The following is a 24,537-nucleotide window of genomic DNA, read 5'->3' as shown; positions in this document are numbered from 1 at the left end:
TTGTATGTCTGTGGCAAAAATGGAATGTTGACAAAAAATGTCCACCCACAAGCCAACATGGAGATGACCCCTGGGTAGGGGGGTTCGGTTCGGGGATTACAATGCGAAAAGCTGGTCCATTCGCTACCCAGGAACGCCAACTGAATTAAGCCTTTGTATTGCAGCAAAAATGTCCCTGCCATGCTTTGGTATAGTGGCTAGTTAACATGGGAGCATATATAAAACTGAAAACAACTACACCAAAATGATTTCAATCAGTGTGAGTGTCTGTGTATGATGGTCTGCGGCCAGCCTAGCCTCGAAAACCCAGACGTTTTTTTATTTCCAGGGAGAAAAGAAAAGTCTGGGGCCGAGTCCACTTCAATTCGGCATAGAGTAGCGCAAACGTCGCTCACTCTCTGCTGATTTCTGATCGTCTGCACCTTTGTTAAATTGACGCAGACACGCACACATGTCGACACACACACACACACACACACACACACACACACACACACACACACACACACACACACACACACACACACACACACACACACACACACACACACACACACACACACACACACACACACACACACACACACACACACACACACACACACACACACACACACACACACACACTCCTCTCTCTGTCGCTCTAATTAATTAGTCTCATGTCCAGCAGCTGTGCCTAGTTTCTCCCGGCGAATCATGCCGGGAGCTGCATATGCCATAAAAAGCATGGGTGAGTTCCAGTCTATAGCGGCCGCCTAGTAGACTAGCGGAGAGAGACTAGGGGCCAGCCTGTTGAAGTATACAAGTTTGCGCGAGATCTGTTCATGTTCAGGGAATGTGAAAGGGCATGAACACGGTTCAAAGACACACATGGACGATTTTACAACATCGGGGAAACTTATAATGACAGTTTTTAACAGAGCAACATAGACCGCTAGAGCAAGTGGTTCCCAAACGAATGCGTAGTACAGGATTTTGTGACAACCACACATTATTATTGCAATCATTGTTGTTTTTGGCAGCAAATTTACATTTTAGTTTTAGTCTTTGGAATGAAACTTCATTTAGTTTTAGTCATATGTTAGTCACCTGGAATGTTGTAGTGTTAGTCTAGTTTTAGTCGACTAAATGTCATAAGATTTTAGTTGACTAAATCTGCAGTTCATTTAGTTGCCACCATTTGGTTCCATTTGTACACTCTCTGGGCAGTATTATGCGTGTCTTAAGTACCAGGTCTTATTACTTAACTTAAGACCTGGAGGCGTGATCAATGCCATTTGGCTATTCTGAGTGGCCAAACAGCATTGACTACACCTCCAGGTCTTAAGTTAAGTCATAAGACCTGGTACTTAAGACACGCATAATACTGCCCTCTGAGTTACAGACCCATAAGGGAACCACTGTAGAGCATGGAGAACATCAAAGCAAGGAAACACATGAACAGCTTTTTTTTAAAACCAGAAGCAGACCGTTCTTTCTCTCGGCGCTCACGACCATAATACTGACCAATGGAAGGGACCATGAGAGGTCGTCTCATATACTGACCAATGGAAGGGACCATGAGAGGTCGTCTCATATACTGACCAATGGAAGGGACCATGAGCGGTCGTCTCATATACTGACCAATGGAAGGGACCATGAGAGGTCGTCTCATACTGACCAATGGAAGGGACCATGAGAGGTCGTCTCATATACTGACCAATGGAAGGGACCGTGAGAGGTCGTCTCATATACTGACCAATGGAAGGGACCATGAGAGGTCGTCTCATATACTGACCAATGGAAGGGACCATGAGAGGTCGTCTCATATACTGACCAATGGAAGGGACCATGAGAGGTCGTCTCATATACTGACCAATGGACGGGACCATGAGAGGTCGTCTCATACTGACCAATGGAAGGGACCGTGAGAGGTCGTCTCATATACTGACCAATGGAAGGGACCATGAGAGGTCGTCTCATATACTGACCAACGGAAGGGACCATGAGAGGTCGTCTCATATACTGACCAATGGAAGGGACCATGAGAGGTCGTCTCATACTGACCAATGGAAGGGACCATGAGAGGTCGTCTCATATACTGACCAATGGAAGGGACCATGAGAGGTCGTCTCATATACTGACCAATGGAAGGGACCATGAGAGGTCGTCTCATATACTGACCAATGGAAGGGACCATGAGAGGTCGTCTCATATACTGACCAATGGAAGGGACCATGAGAGGTCGTCTCATATACTGACCAATGGAAGGGACCATGAGAGGTCGTCTCTGGGGCTTCATGGGGCCGCCATGTTGGATTCTTCTCCCCGTCTCTCGATCTATTCGACCACCGGCGGTAGCGTTGGTCTGAAACACACACACGCACACAGATACAGAGGCATGTGCATGCACTCATACTCGCACAAGCACATACATACATGAGTTGCATGTGCACACACACGCAACCACACATGCACGCACGCACGCATACGCACGCATACACACGCATACACACGCATACACACGCACGCACGCACGCACACAACGCACCACTAAATGTACGCACACACAAACACATGACGAGCCCATAAACATACATGTGCATATGCACTCACACAGCTATACACTCATGCAGGCACACACACCTACACACACACATAAACACACCCACACACAAACATACCAACCCGTACGCACACGCGCACACGCACACACGCGCGCACACACACACACACACGCACACACGCGCACGCACACACACACACACACACACACACACACACACACACGCACACACACACACACACACACGCACACGTGCACACACAAACACACAAGAATATCTTTTTTAACATTCCAGGAATAGGCAAATGCAATGACATACAAGAAGAACAACAAGAAAAATACACTTTATTTGGATTATTTTTCTTTCATACAGAGAATGTAACCCAAGGTGCTTTACAGAGATATATAGTTATATAGAGATATAGGCAGTGGCGTGCACAGATAGACACGAGGGGGTGCTAGAGCACCCCCTGAACCTTTTCCCTCTAGACAGCAATGTGCTCTTTTGGAGAAAAAAAACGGAAAAAAACAACGTTTTTTTTTTGTACAGTGTACACTGTACAGTATGTGGACCATGGTGACATTGATCAATTCTTGATAAAAAAGCTTCTAATATATTATTTATGCCCCAAAACCTATAAATCTCACACTATTAAAGGCAACCGGTCGGTTCCACAAGGTGCCCTTTTTCACATGAGCACCTGCCCCTCTAAATGTCTGTGCACGCCACTGGATATAGGACAGTCTGAGCCTGCAACGTACCCTCCATTCATTGCACAAAAATAGTCAGAGCCGAGCCGTACATTTGCTGGTTAACCCCGTTCAGGACGGGAACCCCTTTAGGTGTTTTAACCCATTTTGACATGAGATCAGATTCTAAAAATGTCTTCTACATCCTGACAGTTTTCTGAAAAAGCTATGTTTATATGTCAGTCGTATTTAAAAAAAATAGCAGATCTGCTATTTTTCAATAGCTAACGCATAACATAATGCTAACACCAAAAGGGGTTCCCGCCCAAAATGTGTTAAGTAGGGATGCACGACTAAATCGGTAGCATAATCGGAATAGGCCTTATCGGCCATAAAAATGCCATATCGGTATCGGAACGGTCTCAAAATAATAGTCTAAACAATGGAGTACTGTTTCCACCACTGATATCAGAGTGCCCCGCCTGCCAGCCCCGTCCGTACCTTAAGGGCGTTGTGCGAACTGCGTCGCCGTCCCTCCTCCAGCTGCATCTCCGAGTACAGCTCCTCCTCGTCCTCCTCCATGATGTCGGAGAGGTCCGAGCCGCCGCGGCTACTTTCACTGTGACACTCCCCCTCACTGTGGCTATAGTGAGGCTGCGGTGACGACACACGGCCGCATGGTTTCAGCAACAACACACACACGCATGCATGTTGTGGTCACGTCGTCGTAGGCCCCCCCCACCCAGAGGCCGCCACACCACCACCACCATCATCGTCACATGCGTACATACACGCGACACATACACGCGCACCACACGCACACATTAAAAGACACGCGTCGGCACACGTCGTCGTCGTCGTCGTCGTGCATGCATGCATGGCATGCCGCACGTATGCGCACGTATGCAGGCATTCATACACATACACCATAATGCATGTGTCCATGTATACATGCACGTGCACACGCACAGATGGGAGATAGAAAATGCATGCACAAGACAGACAGATAAATACACGCACGCGCACACACACACACACACACACACACACACACACACAGATAAACACACACACACACACACACACACACACACACACACACACACACACACACACACACACACACACACACACACACACACACACACACACACACACACACACACACACACACACACACACACACACACACACACACACACACAGATATAGACGTGACACAAAAATGCATCATCATGTATATATGCACAGTACACCCATACATACACCCATATATGCATGCATTTGCATGCAAAGTTGCATCCATACATGGGTACAGTACACACGTGCGCACGTGTGTGTGTGTGTGTGTGTGTGTTTGTGTGTGTACGTACGCGTGAACGCACAAACATACACGCACGCACACACGGACACACACACGCGTGCGTGCGCGCACACACACACGCATACAGACAGAAAAGGTTATGCTGTATTTGCATAGATCCTATAAGTCACGCAAGTTTACCGATTTGGACAGGGCTCAGCTCCCTACTAGTGCTACTAGTTTTAGCTAGTCCCGATCCGATCACGTGATCGGAAATCTGGGCCCGATCACGTCATTTTCTAATGATCGGAATCAGATCGGGAGCAAAAAAACGTGATCCCTAGTATCAATATTATATCCATATCATGATATTTACGACTGGATATCTTCTGTGATTTTTGGATATTGTACGATTGTGACATGGCATAAAGTGTTATAAATATCGGATCGGGGGAAAAGTCTGTACTCAAAATCAAATGATCGGGAATCGGACAGGGAGCAAAAAAAAATGTGATCGGTGACATCCCTGTAGTTTTTAGCCCATTATTATTTTAGCCAATTCCCTAAAAAAAGGACCACTGCACACAAAGACAGACAGACCTGGGGGGGGGGGGGGGGGGGGGGACAGGACAGTGAGTCGGGGGAGGTAGGGAATGATTCAGTGGGTGTTTTTATCAGTGGTGGAAAGTAACTAAGTGCTTTTACTTAAGTACTGTACTTAAGTACAATTTTGAGGTATTTGTACTTTACTTGAGTATATCCAATTTCCAGTACTTTTACTTCTACTCCATTACGTCTCAGAGCCAAAATTTGTACTTTTACTCCACTACAATTATTTGAAAACTTTACTTACTTTGGAGATTAAAATTTTTATTAGAAAACCACTTCAACCCACTTCAACCCTATACATTTTAGATTTTGTACACATTTTGAACTTGTGAAATGGGACATTCTGCAATAGTACTTTTACTTTTAGTACTTTAAGTACATTTTGATGCCGATACTTTTGTACTTTTACTCAAGTACATTTTCAATTACGTACTTTTACTTGTAACGAAGTAGCCTACTTCTAAATTGGTACTTTTACTTAAGTAAAACAATTGAGTACTTTTTCCACCACTGGTTGTTATCGGTGTTGGTCTTACCGGCCGGCCCAGCTCAGAGCCTCTGAGGAACTCGTCGACCGAGGCCACTCTTCTGCGGTTACGAGCGTACCCGTCGTCGTCCTCCTCTTCCTCGTCCGAGTGGTGTTGGTGGAACGATTGGCCGTGCTGCTCTCCGTAGCCGGCCTGCCTCGGCCCCCTGCCCCCCTGGGAACACAGACAGAAACACCATGCACACGAAGAGTTAAACCCTGGAAACACAGACAGAAACACCACGCGCACGAAGAGTTAAACCCTGGAAACACAGACAGAAACACCACGCACACGAAGAGTTAAACCCTGGAAACACAGACCGAAACACCACGCGCACGAAGAGTTAAACCCTGGAAACACAGACAGAAACACCACGCGCACGAAGAGTTAAACCCTGGAAACACAGACAGAAACACCACGCGCACGAAGAGTTAAACCCTGGAAACACAGACAGAAACACCACGCACGAAGAGTTAAACCCTGGAAACACAGACAGAAACACCACGCGCCAGTTTTCTGAAAAACCCTCATCTTTCTATGTCAGTCGTTCTCAAGCTATTTCATGTCAAGGTCCCCAAAAATGATTGCCCGCCGACCCCCCATCTGAAAATATGTTGTTCCAGGGACCCCCCCCCCCCCTCCCAGATGTGTGTCCCTGGGTCTGAGCACGGAAATAGCATATTTTTCACCAACAAGTGTCACTGTTGTGCAGCCTAACACACACACACACACACACACACACACACACACACACACACACACACACACACACACACACACACACACACACACACACACACACACACACACACACACACACACACACACACACACACACACACACACACAGATATAGACGTGACACAAAAATGCATCATCATGTATATATGCACAGTACACCCATACATACACCCATATATGCATGCATTTGCATGCAAAGTTGCATCCATACATGGGTACAGTACACACGTGCGCACGTGTGTGTGTGTGTGTGTTTGTGTGTGTACGTACGCGTGAACGCACAAACATACACGCACGCACACACGGACGCACACACGGACACACACGCGCGCGCACGCACGCACGCGCGCACGCACGCGCGCACACGCACACGCACACACACACACACACACACACACACTTTTCCTTCTCCTGATCTTCTGATGTATTGTGATGTTTTTTTACATGATATTGTAATACTCGACGACACTGAAAATGAGTTTAATTACACAGTGTAATTTGGAGAATAAATAAAACTTGAATGAATGAATGAATCTTATGTGTATGCAGTGAACACATTAACGTTTACGTTATAGGGAGCGTTTACCGTGGCAACGTTGATTGATTAGGTCAGGATGACATTAGGTTATTATTCAACCGCAACAGGAAACCAAAACGAGCTATCGAGCTAACCAAAACGAGCTATCGTGCAATGATCTTATAAAACATGTTTGCATATGGCAAGTTAACTGAAGTTATATATAGCTAATAGAGTAATAGTTGATGCTGAGCAGCTCATGTTGGTGTGCAAACCAGAGCACAGCCAGCGATAGCAACAAGTTAGCAAGTAGCAGGCAGCAACAACAACCACCACCACCAGAGCTGCAGCATCAAACAGCCAGTGCAACGCGCTGCGCTCCGCCCTCCTCTCCACTCCTCCACCTCCAGAGAGTCACATAGTAGCCTGGGCCTGGGCGGTTGGATGGCACTTACACCCGCCTTCTAATGAGAGCGCAAAATCTTGTCTTGGAAGAGCCACCCATCGACTAATCTAATATACGGCAAACTTCCCCGTGTTTCTTCACTAGTCCGTTCCAGAAGAACACAGTTTGCCGGCCACTGCTACAGAGCTGACAATGACGTTATATCTTCCCTTCTTCTCTGGAGTCCTGCCTCAAAGCAGACCAGAGGTCTGATGTCATCGCTGATGTCATCGCTGATGTCATCGCTAGGGACACATGCATCAGTGAGCAGGAACTGGGGATGGCAATGAAGGACCGGAAAGTCTGGCATGGTGTTGTGAAATCCATGATCTCGACCGTGGTCGAAAAATGATGATGAGCCTGGGCACCATTCCATTTCGGGTGTATGCACCGGTCGGGAGCGGATGATATCGCTACGTCATGTTGTAGTATTGTTTTGTAGTCATCAATCTTCCGGAACTTCCTTTTCCCTCGAACCGATTTTTCTTAGCTTTTATTGTTATTCTTCCGGTTTGCGGGAAAAGGAAGTTCCGTTTGATTGTTCCTGCCTGATGACTACAAAACAATGACTACAACATGACGTAACAATATCATCCTGATGACCACAAAACAATGACTACAACATGACGTAGCGATATCATCCTGTGACCACAAAACAATGACTACAACATGACGTAGCGATATCATCCGCTCCAGACCGGTTCACACGGCACTTTTGGAACAGAGACCAGGCTTAATTTCCTCCGGGGTGGAAAGCCTGGTGAGGCGAGGTTAGTCACATAGTGAGTGAATCGCCAAGATTAACAGTTTAAGGGCCCCAGACGGAGATCACCGTCAAGTTCAAGTGCACGTCAGTTGCCCGAGACGGAGATTGATAAAAACGACGGAGATTAATGATATCAAAACCGGTCGCATCGCTCCACAGCCTAGGAGCGCTTGTTGCCCAATCCTCGGTGTTGCACAACAGTGACACGTCATCTGAGGGTGGGGCAGGGCGAGGAGGGGCTGCGGGGGGGGGTGGGGGTGAGGCGGCGGCGGCAGGCCTGTGGGCTGGGGTGGGGCGTGAGGGTGAGGCAGGGCGAGGAGGGGCTGCGGGGGGGGGCGTGAGGGTGAGGCTGTGGCGGCAGGCCTGTGTTGTGCGGGTGCAGGGGCTGCTGCTGCTGCTGCTGGGGTACCGGGAGAGGCACCAGGAGATTGTTTGGTTTAATTATGAAAAAAGATCCTGTGTTAGACGGCGCTCCGCGGTCCAGTCGCTAGTCGCGATAGATTTATTCTTACCTCCCGTTGTTGTCTCTAGAGTGGTGTGGCTATTGTTAGCTGCTACACAGACATTCACAACAACTTCCGGTCCACCGGTAAAAGTGGTCCGGGCGCTATAAACGATGGGCACATTTTATTAATGGATTAAATAGGCCCGAGCCCTCAAGTTGTTAACCAGCGCAGCCCTCTTCATAATGAATACATATTGCAAAAAACTGAATTTTCATTTTAATTATAATAGAATTCGTAAAATTAAAATATCACAGAAAATCAGGGAGCCCGAGGCTCGACCCGGCCCGGCCCGACTAATTAATTAGGGGGTCGGGTAGGGTCGGGTTCGGGCAGAAAATGTGAACTCTACCGGTGGTACATGAGGTCCGACTGGCTGAAACTCGTCCTGTGAGAAACGTTCCGGAGCGCATGCAATGAAATATCGCAAGTCGGCTGATGATTTCGATTCGGCCTATACCGAACACCGAACGTCAATTTCGATATGTATCGAGAATCGTGACAGCCTTAGTGGGTAATTTGTGTATTTTTGTAAGTTTTGGATCCTGGGCCGGAAACCAGGCCGAGACATAAAAGCACAAACATTTGACTTTTGAATATCTGAAATGTTCTCACCTTGCTGCCGCCCTCCGCCGCCACCCTTTGCGCCGCCTCTCGAGCGATGGCTTTGGCCACCGTGTCCGGAATCAGCGTCCCTCTGGGCTGGGGCAGGATCCTCTGGGGCGAGGGGGAGCGGGCGTTGCAGGCCGAGGGCGGCGCTTCCAGGGTGTGGCCTTGCATGGGGGCGGCGGGGGCGGCGGGGGGAGGAGGAGGCCCCGACGACGACGGGGAGCGGGCGGGATCCGGGGCCCATCCGGGCGGTCCGGGCAGCGCGGGGTGGTGGTGGGCCTGCTCTTTGGCATTCAGGTCTCTGGCACTTATTGGTCTCTGAGGTACGGGGTGGTGGTGGGGGTGCGGGTGCGGCAGGAGGGGTAGCCGGTGCTGGGGCCTGGTGGGACCCTGGTGGGGCGGGTGGTGGTGGTGCTGGAGGTGCTGGGGGTGCTGGGGGTGGGGCATGGGTCCCCCCGCTCCCGGGTGAGGGAGCCTGGGCTGCGGCTGAGCCTGCGGCGGTGGCTGCAGAGCGTGCGGCGGCGGCTGCAGAGCGTGCGGCGGAGGAGGAGGGTGGAGCGGAAGCGGCTGCCCGCGGGGCGGCGGCGCCTGAGGGTGGGTCAGGGCGAGGAGGGGCTGCGGGGGGGCGTGGGGGTGAGGCGGCGCCTGAGGGTGAGTCAGGGCGAGGAGGGGCTGCGGGGGGGCGTGGGGGTGAGGCGGCGCCTGAGGGTGGGGCAGGGCGAGGAGGGGCTGCGGGGGGGCGTGGGGGTGAGGCGGCGCCTGAGGGTGGGGCAGGGCGAGGAGGGGCTGCGGGGGGGCGTGGGGGTGAGGCGGCAGGCCTGTGGGCTGGGGTGGTGCGTGAGGGTGGGGCAAGGCGAGGAGGGGCTGCGGGGGGGCGTGAGGGTGAGGCTGTGGCGGCGGCGGCAGGCCTGTGTTGTGCGGGTGCAGGGGCTGCTGGGGTACCGGGAGAGGCACCAGGAGGTTGTTTGGGATGGCGGCCGTCGGGGAGTCCTGCGACTCTCCCTGCGCTGACAGAGTCCTGACGATGACCTCCCTGGCCTCCAGGCACTGGATCCTCGTCAGCTCCACCGTCACGTAATCCGCCATGGGGTACATCACCTCCGCTATCTGGACGGACAACACACACACACACACACACACACACACACACACACACACACACACACACACACACACACACACACACACACACACACACACACACACACACACACACACACACACACACACACACACACACACACACACACACACACACACACACACACAGACAGACAGCACTTAGAACAATCACTGCATGGTTGGTGGGGGACACCTTCAGAAATAAACAAAGAAGTTTAGGGATAAGGGGTTTAGCGGTGACGAAAATGGAGCCCCTGATGTCATGTGCACACTAGACACACCAAGCCCCCCCAGAAAGGGCTTGGACAACGTTGAAGCTGCCACTACCTACTGGCCAAAAGTGGAAATGCAGCACGGCCGTTCATGGAGGTGGACGTCCAGGACGTTCAGTGACGTCATGTGCGCAAAACGTGCGTCAAGCAACCCTGACCTCAAATTTGAGGACCGCTCTCAACTTCCGCTCGCTCACTCGAGGCAGTTTTGAAATAATAATAATAATAATTCAAAACAAAATGTATAGGAAACTAAATAAATAAATAAAGGGAGCCATAAAATAAATGTGTACCGCGACCCACAAATGGGTCCTATGAGCCGGTGTTTGGGGCTTCGTACACACATATCAGACGAACATGCTCTGTGCTGTCCGTGTTTCATGGCCGCCTCAATGCTTTTCCAATGGAAGTCTGGTGGTTTGACCAAACAGTTGTGTGTGATGGGGGGAGGGGGGGCAATCAAACACAAGTGTTTGGTCAAACCACGTGACTTCCATTGGAAAAGCATTGGGGCGGCCATGAAACACAGGCAGAGCACAGCACAGTTGTTCTTTATGTGTGTACGAAGCCTGGGGAAACGAAGAGGGAGAGAGGGGGAGACAAATGGGACTAGTGTGAAACATGCACTGAAGTTGGGTTGTCAGTAGGGGGCAGTGCAGTGCACAATTATGCCACGTTGAAGGCACACATGATGCCCAGGCCATGTTGTTCACGACAGCGGAATATACTGAGCCACACTACTACATTCATGGTGCTTCCTCTGCCATTTTTCAACAGACTGATACAAAACAATTCACTGACATGTTTTACAGACAGACAGACAGACAGACAGGCAGGCAGGCAGGCAGACAGGCAGGCAGGCAGGCAGGCAGGCAGGCAGGCAGGCAGGCAGGCAGGCAGGCAGACAGACAGACAGACAGACAGGCAGGCAGGCAGGCAGGCAGGCAGACAGACAGACAGACAGACAGACAGACAGACAGACAGACAGACACGTCTCCTGTCTTTCTATATTACTAGAGCCAGTGTCCGTGTTGTGATGTCTCCATATATGGAGATATAGGGGTGATCAGGTCCAGAGCCCGGGCAGAGGCTTTTTGTGCCGATTCTGGACAACCGAAAATGCATGCCCCACCCAGTTATTATGTATGTGTCCCTTGTTAGGTGGATTACAGACACGTACAGACAGACAGACGTACAGACAGACAGACAGACATACGTACAGACAGACAGACAGACAGACAGACAGACAGACAGACAGACATACAGACAGAGACTTAGATAGATAGAAGATTTGCATGTTCTCCCCGTGTACCCTAGGGTAGGTACCCTCACAAAAAACATGCAGTAATCCTGGTCTCTAAACTGCCTCCCCCTGGCCAGCCGGGGCACCTGATGGAGGGGAAAGGAACTGGTTGGAATAACGTGTTCCTTCCACGCGCTACGTCCAACCAGGGAAACTCCCCCCTGTCAGGTGCAAAGGAGCAACTTGGACACTCAGGCATGAAGGAAGCATGAGTTCAAGTCCGTTGCTCTCCCCATGTCCCCCATATATGGGGACTAGGTTGACGGAGGGTGTGTAGAGCCCAGGATCACATTAGATAATTGACACGGGGGTGAAAAATGGGTTACAAAATCGAGGGATACATTTAAAAAAAAAAAGAAGATGTAAAATCCAAAGGAAATACAGTACAAACCTCACTATCACTAACCATAGGCTAGACAGCTTCACGTGCCCTCAAAATATGAATATAATGTCTTAAAACAGTGGTTTTCAACCAGTGGTCCTTGAGGTGGTTCCAGGTGGTCCCCAGCTAAATGATGGAGAGTTGGCAACCAAATGGACCCTAATTAGATATATAACCCTTATGTATCATTACCTCTTGAGAGCGTAAAATGCTTTTACGCTCTCAAGAGTTAAATTATTGTTAAACGTCTGCATTACTTAATTTACAAGAAAGTCTACACAATTGTGACCAGATTTGACTGAGCGCCTGCCATCGCGCAAATTACAGCTTTTCACCAGAGGAGAAAAACTTTTTTTCCCCCTTTTTTTTCCAAAATGAGTTAATAGCACAGGCAGACTCTTCACATACTAGAGCATGTCTGAAATAAGTGTCAGAGCTGAAATCGACATGTAAATATGAAATAAATGCTTAAACGTGTAGCTAGGTGTAATGTTAGAGACCACAGAAGTGAACCTTTCAAGCTTGTTTTCTCAACTCACTGTTTTCTGCAAGACATTACTCTATAAGCCATATCTCCAAAACTGGTGGGTCAAACTGAACAACCAATATGTCAATTTGAAGCTATGATTCCCTGCTTTCATATGACATGAAAAAACGAAAATTAAAAAAAATCCAATGGCAGTCCCTCAGTCAAATGTAGTCACAATTAGAGAATGTAGAAGAATAGTTATTTTTCTCCTAATGGTACCAGCATCAATACAGCATGGAATTGTGGATAAAATCTCATCCAACGACAACAAAAATATTCTAAGAAATGTTTTGGGGTCTGAAAAGCTAAATGTCATCACATGGTGGTCCGTGGCTTCAAATGCCAAAATAAATAATGGACCTTGATATGAAAAGGGTTGAAAACCACTGACTGCGGTCAAACACCGTCTTTTAAAGTGAACACGTATGCTGGCACTGGGAACTGGGGTTCATGCTAACAGCTAGCGGTAGAGATAGAGTTAACCAAATCTGTCTGGTGCTAATACGAGAGGCTTAAAGGGGCATTCCACTCATTTTCAACATTTTACTATGTCATTAATATACCTTAGAGCTGTTGTGTGGACAAAAAAGTCCCCCCATTCTGTGTTTCCTAGAACTAGAGGTCTGAAAAAAATCATAAACACATCTTGATGATGTCATCAAGATGTGTTTCACCATGTTAATGATTTTTTCCATAATTACAGTTCTAGGAAACACAGAATGGGGGGACTTTTTTATTATTTCCACACACACAACAGCTCTAAGGTATATTAATGACATAGTAAAATGTTGAAAATGGGTGGTTTTCCCCTTTAACAAAAAAAAAAGACCACAGACATGAATGTCACGCGGGGCGGCATTGACTTTAAACTTGAATGCTTCAACTCACCCTTTGCCCTTTAGTGCAGACCACGTAGCCAATGACGTTGGCCCCGTTGGATGTGCCCGTAGGGGAAAGGAGCGGGGGCTTCCATCGCACCTGGAGGACCCCCGGAACCTGTCCGCAGAGGACCTGCACCTCCTGGGGAGCATGGGGAGGGCCTGGCAGGGCAGGGCAGGACATGTCAAACGTATTATGTATTATGTATAGGATAGGGGTGTAATGATATACAGTAGTAACTGCATCGAAAAATCGATTTTAATTTTAAGAATCGAAGTATATCGAAATGAAAACAGCAACATTGACTATGTATCGTATCGTTTTGCAATGGAAATAATCGGTATCGAATTGTTTTGCTATGCAATTAATCGATTGTATCAATACTACATTTGTGTGCATGGTATTTAGCATTCTTTTGAAGAAAAATGAAAAAGATGGGTTTAATTACTTAGTTTAAAATAATGTCAATGTATTTTAAATAGTTACTGTATCGATTTCAAATCATTGAATCGTATATCGTATCGGATCGCCATAATGAACCAATATCGTCCATGTATCGTATCGTCAACAATGTATCGTGATACGTATCGTATCGCTGTTAAAATGTATCGTTACACCCCTAGTATAGGACAATGATGATTCTCCAACATTTCATCTTCAAGGACCACCAGTTTCATATGATAGATTCAGGCCCAGTGGGGCTTTCAACCCTTTTCACATCAAGGCTCCGTTGTTGAGTCGTCATCTGAGCCACGGACCACCATGTGATGACATTTAGGGCTCCATTTTCGTCACCGCTAAACCCCTTTTCCCTAAACTTCTTTACAAACATTTTTGAATATAACTAGCCAATCTACATTGACACGTTGTGAGCTTGTAGACTGGCCATTTAAACTATATACAATGGAGCCCTTAGCCTCTCACAAAAGTAATGTATGTTCTGTTTTTTCGTTGGATAAGATTTTGGCTACAATTCCATGCTTTTGGCAGTTTTTTTACATTCTCTAATTGTGTAGAATTCTTGTAAATTAAGTAGTGCAGATGTTTAACAATAATGTAACTCTTGAGAGCGTAAAATGAAACCAAATGGACCCGGTGCCTTCATGGACTCTCAAGAGTTAAAGATCTAATCCATCCATCAAATGATGGTCCATGGCTCAAATGCTGAATAAATAAAAACCCACTGCTTTATAACAACCCCCCCCCCCCCCCCCCCCTTACTGGCAGTGTTGTTTTTTGTCGACTAAAACTACATGGAAACTAAATGAAAACTAAACTACGATGACTAAAACTGAGACTAAATATACTGACAATTTCGTCAACAGATACAAACTAGACTAAAATGTTAGGAAGGGACTAGTGGACAAGATATCCAGTATAAGTCATTTTACACTTGAAAATAGCCGATTTACAAGCTCACAAGCTTGTATATCGGCTGTAGATCAGCTAAGTGTAAAATCAGTCATTACGACGGCTTCAAGACCCACCAAAATACATTTTAGTCGACGAAATCAACTGTAGATTTAGTCAACTAAAATCAGACTAACACTAAAACATTCCAGGTGACTAAAATGTGACTGAAACTAAATGTAAACTATTCAAGAGACTATGACTAAAACTAAAATCTAAATTTGCTGCCAAAAACAACACTGCTTACGGGTCCATTTGCACCCCCTGGTGGTCGTAGAGACGTTGAGATCTACCGAGTGTGACATTATAGATAGATAGTTGTTTTACAGACAACAACACATATACAATAAGGAAGTAGAAATTGGGGAACACTCTTAATACACTCACACATTCGCGTGTATTAATGTGCATGTGCGTGCATGAATGTAGGTAAATGAAGGTGCGTGCATGCTCCACACACGCACGCGCGCACGCACGCGCGCACGCACGCACGCACATCAATGTTTCCATTGTGGGATTCACAGTGCACAGCCACAGTGCATACTGTACACTCTGTACACTCATACATAGTGTACATACAGTTGGGTGCCACCAATATTGTCCCTTATCATTTGACCCATTTAGGCCTGACCTCAAAAGTTTAAAAAATCCTTCTAAATCCTCCAGTTTTCTGAAATAAATATTTTCACGATTTTTCAAAAATAGCAGACCTACAAGCTCGTAGCGCGCCACTCGGTGGCGCGCTATGAGCTTGTAGATCTGCTATTTTTCAATAGCTAAATTATAACAATGTTTAAAACACCAAAAGGGGTTCCCGCCAAAAATGGGTTAACTGTCCTTTTGCGCAGATCACGCAAACCTCAGCAAAAAGAAAAGGACAATATCGATGGCCTCCAACTGTACATGCGACATCCAATCAGCTTGAGTTGTGAGTGAAAATAATAATAATAATACATAACATTTATATTGTATTTTTATAGATACTCAAATCAAATATGCTTTACAAAAACAAGACAAATAACTTTTAAAAAAAATGCAAAAATATAAAGACGAAATTATTGGTGGGGAAGGCAGGCAAGTGTAACTTTCTTCAGCATGTGTTATTCTTGGCTAGGCTGTGGGCTGCGGAAATGACTCATCAAAATGACAGCCGATCGATGGCGCTCACGGTGCTTGGTGTGACCCATTAGCTGTGTGCTCGGTGAGTGAACTCGCAACAAAGCATTTGAAGTATTTTAACTATGATGTAAATAAATGTGGCAACATGCCTGTCTCATCAAGTAAAATTCAAGGAGTATATATTTTTTTTTTTTCTTTTTTGTATTATTATTATTATTATTATTACTACTACTCTGTAGCACTAATAACAATGACAATAAACTTTAGCCAACTTAATATCCAAGTTTTCCAAGTATTAAAACAATGAAATAATAGGTCCTATACACTATAGACTACACAAGATATAAAAGAAAACTATATCCAAAAAAATAAAAAAGTGAAACAGAAAGAGGAGGACAAAATATGAAAATAATACTTCCCTATAACTTTTCATTGCCCTTTGTCCTCTCTCTTTTTCAAAAGAAATATATGTGTGGTAATATATCTGCCTCGCAGCGTTGGGTGCTAAAACGCTTTTTGGAAATCCCTGCCAAAGAACTGTGCTGATGATTTAAGTGCGAGTGAAAATGGAGCACTATACACGGGTGTGTCTCTCTGACCTGTTCTGCAATATGGTGTTGGACCTGGACAAAACACAGTACACAACAATGGGAAGGTAAGGCACTGTGTTCTATCTGATGCCATAGGGTGCGCTCACACGGTTAATGCAATGCTCTATGCTCGTTGGGTAGTGTCATGGCCGCCCCAATGCATTTCCAATGGGAGTCACATGGTTTGACACAACATTGTGTTGTGTGAGGGGGAGGGGCGCAGTCGAAACACAGCTGAAAGCCATACAACAGACCATGTGACCTCCATTGGAAATGCATTGGGGGCGGCCATGACACTCACAACAAAAATCACTGCATTAACCGTGTGAGCTCAGCCATAGGCTGAGCTCACACCTTTAATGCAATTCTCGTGCTCGTTGGATGCATGTTGTGTTGTGTCATGGCCGCCCAATGTATTTCCAATGGAGGTCACATGGTTTGACACAACATTGTGTTGTGTGAGGGGGAGGGGCGCAGTCGAAACACAGCTGAAAGCCATACAACAGACCATGTGACCTCCATTGGAAATGCATTGGGGGCGGCCATGACACTCACAACAAAAATCACTGCATTAACCGTGTGAGCTCAGCCATAGGCCCGACTCACACCTTTACATCTAGCATACAACATTGATGCATGCTAGATGTATGCAAAGGGTTTGTTTACATCTTGCCCCAATGCATTTCCAATGGAAGTCACATGATTTGACACAACATTTGTGTTGTACGGCTTTCGGCTGTGTTTCGACTGCCCCCCCACGCCCTCATACAACACAAATGTTGTGTCAAACCATGTGGCTCCCATTGGAAATGCATTGTGAGCTTGCATCAGTCAATAAGTCTCATACAACAAGCATACAGTACATCAATCTGTTGCGAAGGTGTGAGTCCGGCCATAGATACCAGTGTAATTAGCAGTGGTGGAAAAACTACTCAATTGTTTTACTTAAGTAAAAGTACCAATACTGCAATTTAGAACTACTTCGTTACAAGTAAAAGTACGGAATTGAAAATGTACTTGAGTAAAAGTACTAAAAGTAAAAGTACTCATAATGCTCACAAGTTCAAAATGTGTACAAAATCTATTGAAAATAGCCGATCTACAAGCTCATAATGCGTCGCGTTGCAACGCATTTCGGCTATTTTCAAATGGCCGAAATGTATAGGGTTGAAGTGGTTACTATATGTTTTCTAATCAAATTTAAAATCAAAGTAACTAGTAACTAAAGTTTTCAAATAATTGTAGTGGAGTAAAAGTACAAATTTTGGCTCTGAGATGTAGTGGAGTAGAAGTAAAAGTGCTGGAAATTGGAAATACTCAAGTAAAGTACAAATACCTCAAAATTGTACTTAAGTACAGTACTTAAGTAAAAGTACTGTTACTTTCCACCACTTGTAATTAGACACCACATAGTACCGTCATTACAACTGATATACTGTATTAAGAGTTTGACTGCATAACCCGCGTTCCACGCTATTTAATCCATGTTCTTCCCCTGTAATACGCTAAACCCGCTATTTGTTTTATGTGTATAATTCGCAGTTTTTAATTAAAAAGAAATAGCGGATTTGTCGCGGACCTGGTGACGACTGAAACCCGGAAATCGACCCGTGCTCTGGGCTGCAAGGGCTTCTGGGAAAATGAGTTCAATGCAAGGGAACGGTGTTTTTTGACTGGGCTTCTGCGAGCCCTTACTGCTTGTCGTTCTTCCGCACCACGACGGTGGATTATTTTTTCGGTTCGACAACAAGCCATGGGACTATTTTCAGGGGGATTTTCATGGATCAAAGGCGCAAATACTTCGGCGTTATGCTCCAAAGTATAATTAAACAATCCCGGCAGCCTCGGTATATGTCACCTTTTAATCTAAAGCCCTCAAAGTGTTAATAAACATAGCACAGGAACATAGAGCTTTAGCGCCACAACCTCCACTTCCTCTGGGATTATAACAGTAGCGATATAAAATAATAAGTAGGGTTAGTAGATGCTGTAGTAGTTACACTAGCCCATACTGGGCGGGAACCCCTTTTGGTGTTTAAAGCATTATGTTATGCTTTAGCTATTGAAAAAATAGCAGACCTACAAGCTCGTAATGCGGCACTCGGTGCATTTGTACATTGGTGACTATAACTATAATCTATTTTTTTTCTTCTTATCAACTAGTACCAACAAGGTCGACTAGTGGATTTACTAGTCGACTAGTTGAATAGTCAAACTAGTTGCTTAATTAATGCCCTAGCCACCACGCACTGAACTGTCCTCGTGAGGAACTCCCAATGACACACATGGATGAAACTCGGCAACCAAACATACCGTCGATGGTTTGGCAGAATTCAGAGCCGAGGACCCACTGGGGTTCATCTGGGCGGCTAATTAAGGAACCACACAGAATGTGTGTGTAAAGGCGAGAGGCCATCTGTGGTTTTGGGGGAACACTGTTGGGCAATCCCTTTGACTTTGTCACGGTCAATGAGCTGTTATTGGGGGTAGCTGCTCATTGACGCTAATGTCAAGTAAAGTATCGATAAATGCTATTTCCTTGTCGACTTTGTGAATAAATAAGGCTATGGGTATGTGATAAACCAGTGGTTTTCAACCAGTGGTCCTTGAGCAGGTTCCAGGTGGTCCTCCGGCAAAATGATGGAGAGTTTGTAACCAAATGGACCCTGATTAGTTCTTTAACTCATGAGAGTGTGAAATGAAACCAAATGGACCCTTACGGGGTGAAAAAAGGTTGAAAACCCACTGTGATAAACCAATTATTGCCCGGCAAAACGACCAAAATGCGGAGGAAAATGAGGAGGACAATGGATACGTAATCTCCCGAGACCTGAGCTCGATTCTACAAAATGTCTTGACCATCATGACAGTTTTCTGAAAAACCGGTTTCTCAAACTCAGTGGTTCTCAAACTATTTCATGTCAAGGAGCCCCAGAATTATATGTATTTGACCTCCGATCCCCATCTGAAAATATGTTGTTCCAGGGAACCACCAGAAGCAAAGATTTGAGTTAAAAAACGTTCGCTCTGAAAGAATATACATTCAAAGATTTGCGTCACATTTTTTTTCAAAAATAGCAGACCTACAAGCTTGTAGATCTGCTATTTTTCAATAGCTAAAAGGTATAACATAATGCTTTAAAACAACCAAAAGGGGGTTCCCTCCCGCCCGCCCCAAAATGGGTTAACTTAAAAATGGCCTGGCGCTCACCCGCAGCCTGAGTGCAGAACTCCACGCCCGTCTCTTTCTTCTCTCTCTGCTCCAGGGGCAGCTGCCATGGCACCTGGTGCGGCCGCGCCGCCACCGTCACCTTGTACACCGTGGTGGCCTTCAGGTTGTGGAAGCGCAGCCGGTGCCTCCCCGGCTTCACCGTGGCGTACTCCACCTGGGGCCGAGGAACATTTTAGGAATACACTATAAGCAATGTAAAGGGTATAGGCATGTAACGATATATCGTATATCGATATATATATCGATATTAATCCCGACGATATGAATTGATTTATTGGAATAAAAAAAAATGTTTTTTTAGGGGGGCTAGTGAATTATGGTGTGTGGTGTGAAATGTGAGCTTTAGTCATATTCAAGTGCTTTTGGAGAGAAATTAGTCACTTTCAGTAGTAGAGCACTCTAGAGGGGAGTGTGTGTCTGTGACTGTAGAGGGGAGCTGTGTGTGTCTGTGACTGTAGAGGGGAGCTGTGTGTGTCTGTGACTGTAGAGGGGAGCTGTGTGTGTCTGTGACTGTAGAGGTGAGCTGTGTGTGTCTGTGACTCTAGAGGGGAGCTGTGTGTGTCTGTGACTGTGCCCAGCTGATGGTCGTTGATGCTCATTAAGGAAGGCAATTATGTTTCTGCACTGTCAAAAGTAATGGCTAATTATTTTGCAATGTAGTTGGGAGATAAATTATATAAAAATTAAAAAACGGTAATTTTTCTGGAAAATATGTTTTGTTTAAAATATTGTGAAAAATCGTATCGTGAATCTCATATCGTGATACGAATCGTATGGTGAGTTGAGTGAATCGTTACATGCCTACTAAGCAATGTAAAGGGCCTTTCAAATGGGAAGCGAGGAACGCAGGCGTTGTTGCGCAGGTCTCCTCCAGGTGTGCTCAAGAAAAAAAAAAGAGCTAAAAGCGTGTGCACGAAATGAGCATGCGCGCAAACAAAGAGAGTGTTAGAGAGGGCTGAAGTCACGGTGGCACAGTTGGTAGTGCTGTCGCCTCACAGCTAGAAGGTCCTGGGTTCGATTCCCGCTCGGGACGCTGTGGGTGCTGGCGGCGTGTTTCCTCCTCTGCGTCATCAGTGCCCATACCTGAGGCGGGGTTGGCGAAATGGCCTTTCTGTGTGGAGTTTGCATGTTTTCCCCGTGTCCCCTAGGGTAGGTTAACCTGACTCCGCCAGATGGGGCAGCAGAGAGTACACTGGCTTCCCCCCATCTGGGAACCCTCAGGCAGACTTGATGCTCCAGCCACAAAACGGCCTGGCCAATCAGCGGCAGCTAGAGGCGGGATCAAGGCAGCACTGTGTATGCCTTGATCCCGCCTCAGGTGGCGCACAGGTGGTGAAAAACAACCGTGCTGTTTTTGTGCTCAGACGCACCCACCCAGCCAGCCACCCAGCCGCCCACCACCCACCAACGCAGCTCCATAAGGGAGTGGTTGCACCACTCAAAAATAAAAACACAAAAAAACCCACACACACACACACACACACACACACACACACCCACCCCGTCCAGGAACACCGTGTGTCCGTAGTTGCTGTTGCTCGGCATCCAGGAGAGCTCCGCCGTGTCGCGGCGGATGTCGTCCACGCGCAGCCCGCACGGCGCCACCACCACGTTGGCGCCCACCAGCAGCGTGCAGCGCAGCTCGTCCGACGTCAGGCCACGGTCCGTGACGCACTGCACCGAGACGCGGTGCACGCCGGGCCCCACGTCCAGGTCCAGCTTCTCCAGCAGGCTCTTGCAGGTGGCGCGCGGGGCGCCGTACGGGACGCTGGCGCGCGGCTCGCCGTCCACCAGCACGCTGTAGTCCGAGAGGTTGAAAAAAGTACCTCGGCCCGGTGGTGGCAAAAGCGGCGGCTCCCAGGCCACGATGACGCTGCGCGCCAGCATCTTGATCAGGTTGATCTTGCGGGGGAAAGGGACGGCGTCTTCGTCGGCGAGGTCCTCGGGGTCCAACGCTCCTCCTCCTCCTGTCCCGTTGCTACAGGGACCACGCAGGCTGTTGCTGCTGTTGTTGGCGGAGCCCAGGAGGCCGTCCTGCTGGAGGAGGCAGCCGCCACCGCCGTCCACCAGAGCTAAGGCCAAACATGGCCCCTGCTGCTGGTCCTCCCCTCCCTCCCCACCAGCCTGGATGGCTAGTTTCTCCTTGTCCTGGACAAACTCCACGAAGTTGGAGGGGACGAGCCCTCGCTGGCCATCCAGTAGCTCCCCTGAACGAGAGAGGGAGGGAGAGAGAGAGAGAGAGAAACGGAGAGAAAGAGAGAGAGAGAGAGAGAGAGAGAGAGAGAAACGGAGAGAGAGAGAGAGACTTAACTTTTTTAAGAAAGGGTGTGTGTGTGTGTGTGTGTGTGTGTGTGTGTGTGTGTGTGTGTGCGTGCGTGTTACTGTTAATGGAACGATGGATAACTACCACCTGGGTGTCACGCTGTATACGTTTGTACTGTCTGGTTACAGCATCCCGTCATCATGATTTCACTATTTAATGTGAGTCTGGCATCAGTGTTGTTTTTGTTTTTAGTCATAGTCTCTTGAATAGTTTTAATTTAGTTTTAGTCACATTTTAGTCACCATGGAATGTCTTAGTGTTAGTCTAGTCATAGGATTTTAGTCGACTAAATCTACAGTTGATTTAGTCGACACTAGCTGAAAATAGCCGATCTACAAGCTGTTGTGAGCTTGTAGATCGTCTATTTTCAGCATGCAACCAAGTGTAAAATTACTTATACTGGGTCTCTTGTCCACTAGTCCCTTCCTAACATTTTAGTCCAGATTTAATTTGTTGATGAACTTCTCAGTATATTTAGTCTTATTTCGTTTTTATGTCATTTTCGTCAGTGAAAAAAAGGTAGTGGACGAAAATTTTTCGTCATAGTATTAGTCGACGAAAACAACAACACTGTCTGGCACGTCCTACCCTATTGGTCCTATAAATCAGCATCCATTGACTCATCTTGTACTTTTAATTATTTGCGCTACACATACAGGCAAAAGAAAAATTATTTGTTTACGTAATGATGATGAGGACAAACGTGAGGCAGAGGAAGTGATCTTTTCTGTCACACTGTCACACTACATCACGGTTCCCCGATGCTCCAAGGACCGCGGTGGCGGCGTGAACATGTGAAGCTTATTAACCCATTTAGACCTAAGAAAGGATTCTACAAATGCCTTCTAAATCCTGTTTTCTGAAATACCTGTGTTTCTGTATCAGTGGTGCTCAATATTTCAAGTCAAGGACCCCAAAAATTATATGTAATTGGCCGCCGACCCCAATCTGAAAATATGTTATTCCAGGAACCCCTCAGAAGCAAAGATTTGAGTTAAAAACGTTTGCTCTGAAAGAATATAATATTCAAAGATTTGCGTTACATTTTCAAGAGTGTAGATCTGCAATTTTTCAATAGCTAAAGTATAACATAATGCCTAAAACACCAAAAGGTGTTCCCGCCCAGAACGGGTTAACCCATTTAGACCTATGAGGCCGATTCTAAGAACAAAATAATGGCTTCTAAAATCCTAACAGTTTTCTGGAAAAACCCATGGTTTCTATGTCAGTGGTGCTCAACCCTTTTCATGTTGTTGTTGTTGTCGTCCCCCCCCCCCCCCCCCCCCCACACCAGAAGCAGAGATTTGAGTTATAAACGTTGAAAGAATATATAGTACATTCAAAGATTTGCGACACATTTTCACGATTCTTTAAAAAAAAAATAGAGCAGATCTACAAGCATGTAGATCTGCTATATTTTTCAATAGCTAAAGCATAACATAATGCTTAAAACACCAAAAGGGGGTTCCCGCCCAGAATGGGTTAACTATGACTCACTGAATACTTGACATTACTACTGACCATCACACACGGCCAGGTCACTGTGTTCGTCAAAGGAAGCAAGTGTTGTTCATTAATTTATAATGAATTGCATTTTTATAGCGCTTTTCCAAGTGCTCAAAGCGCTTTACAATGGTTCATTCATTCATACATTGGGAGGTGAAGCGGCGAACAGTCGACACCAGCGTCCTCACTTCCCACATTCAGACACCAATGGTGGCAAGCTCACACTGACCGACTCATTGGAGGCAATGTAGAGTTCAGTGTCTTGCCCAAGGGCACTTCGACATGTGGACAGGAGGAGCCGGGATTTATGTACAGGTATACAGTATAAAACAGTGGTTCCCAAACCTTTTCTTGGCAAGGACCCCCACATTTACACTAATTATAGCCCCACGGATCCCCCATTTGAAGAGATATGCCAGGGACCCCCCTATAAGAGAAGATTTTTACGGCTCTAGCAGTGATTCTCAACCCGTTTAATTTCTAGGACCCCCCAGTTTGACATGTATTAGGCTACGGACCCCCATTTAATTGAATTGTTCTAGTGTTTTTGCCAGTTCATTGATGTATATGTTAAAGAGGGTTGGACTCAGGCTGCAGCCCTGCCTAAGCCCCCCG

General features: G+C 46.6%; 2 protein-coding genes across 7 annotated transcripts in view; both read right to left on the bottom strand.

Moving 5' to 3' along the window:
* The window catches only part of LOC306939786 (RIMS-binding protein 2-like), a 58,697-nt gene that overhangs the window by 11,201 nt on the left and 22,959 nt on the right, over window positions 1-24,537 (bottom strand). For 5 of the 6 annotated variants that reach the window (XM_079524479.1, XM_079524480.1, XM_079524481.1 and 2 more), the window contains 7 exons: window positions 21,594-22,300; window positions 20,073-20,247; window positions 13,752-13,903; window positions 9,262-10,362; window positions 5,684-5,848; window positions 3,737-3,889; window positions 2,242-2,347 (listed from right to left, as the gene is read on the bottom strand). In XM_079524479.1, the coding sequence (XP_079380605.1) occupies window positions 2,242-2,347; window positions 3,737-3,889; window positions 5,684-5,848; window positions 9,262-10,362; window positions 13,752-13,903; window positions 20,073-20,247; window positions 21,594-22,300 (2,559 nt within the window). The remainder of the gene's footprint in view (window positions 1-2,241; window positions 2,348-3,736; window positions 3,890-5,683; window positions 5,849-9,261; window positions 10,363-13,751; window positions 13,904-20,072; window positions 20,248-21,593; window positions 22,301-24,537) is intronic. The other variant, XM_079524482.1, reaches the window with a different exon arrangement.
* ak3 (adenylate kinase 3) overlaps window positions 11,126-24,537 on the bottom strand; it is a 465,380-nt gene continuing 451,968 nt past the window's right edge. The window contains exon 6 of the transcript XR_013791930.1: window positions 11,126-11,218. The gene's annotated coding sequence lies outside the window, so the exon portion shown is untranslated. The remainder of the gene's footprint in view (window positions 11,219-24,537) is intronic.

Source organism: Electrona antarctica, assembly GCF_951216825.1.
Source record: "Electrona antarctica genome assembly, chromosome: 16".
Lineage (NCBI taxonomy): Eukaryota > Metazoa > Chordata > Actinopteri > Myctophiformes > Myctophidae > Electrona > Electrona antarctica.
Note: the sequence above shows the minus strand (reverse complement) of the source record. Positions and strands in the feature narration are given on the sequence as shown.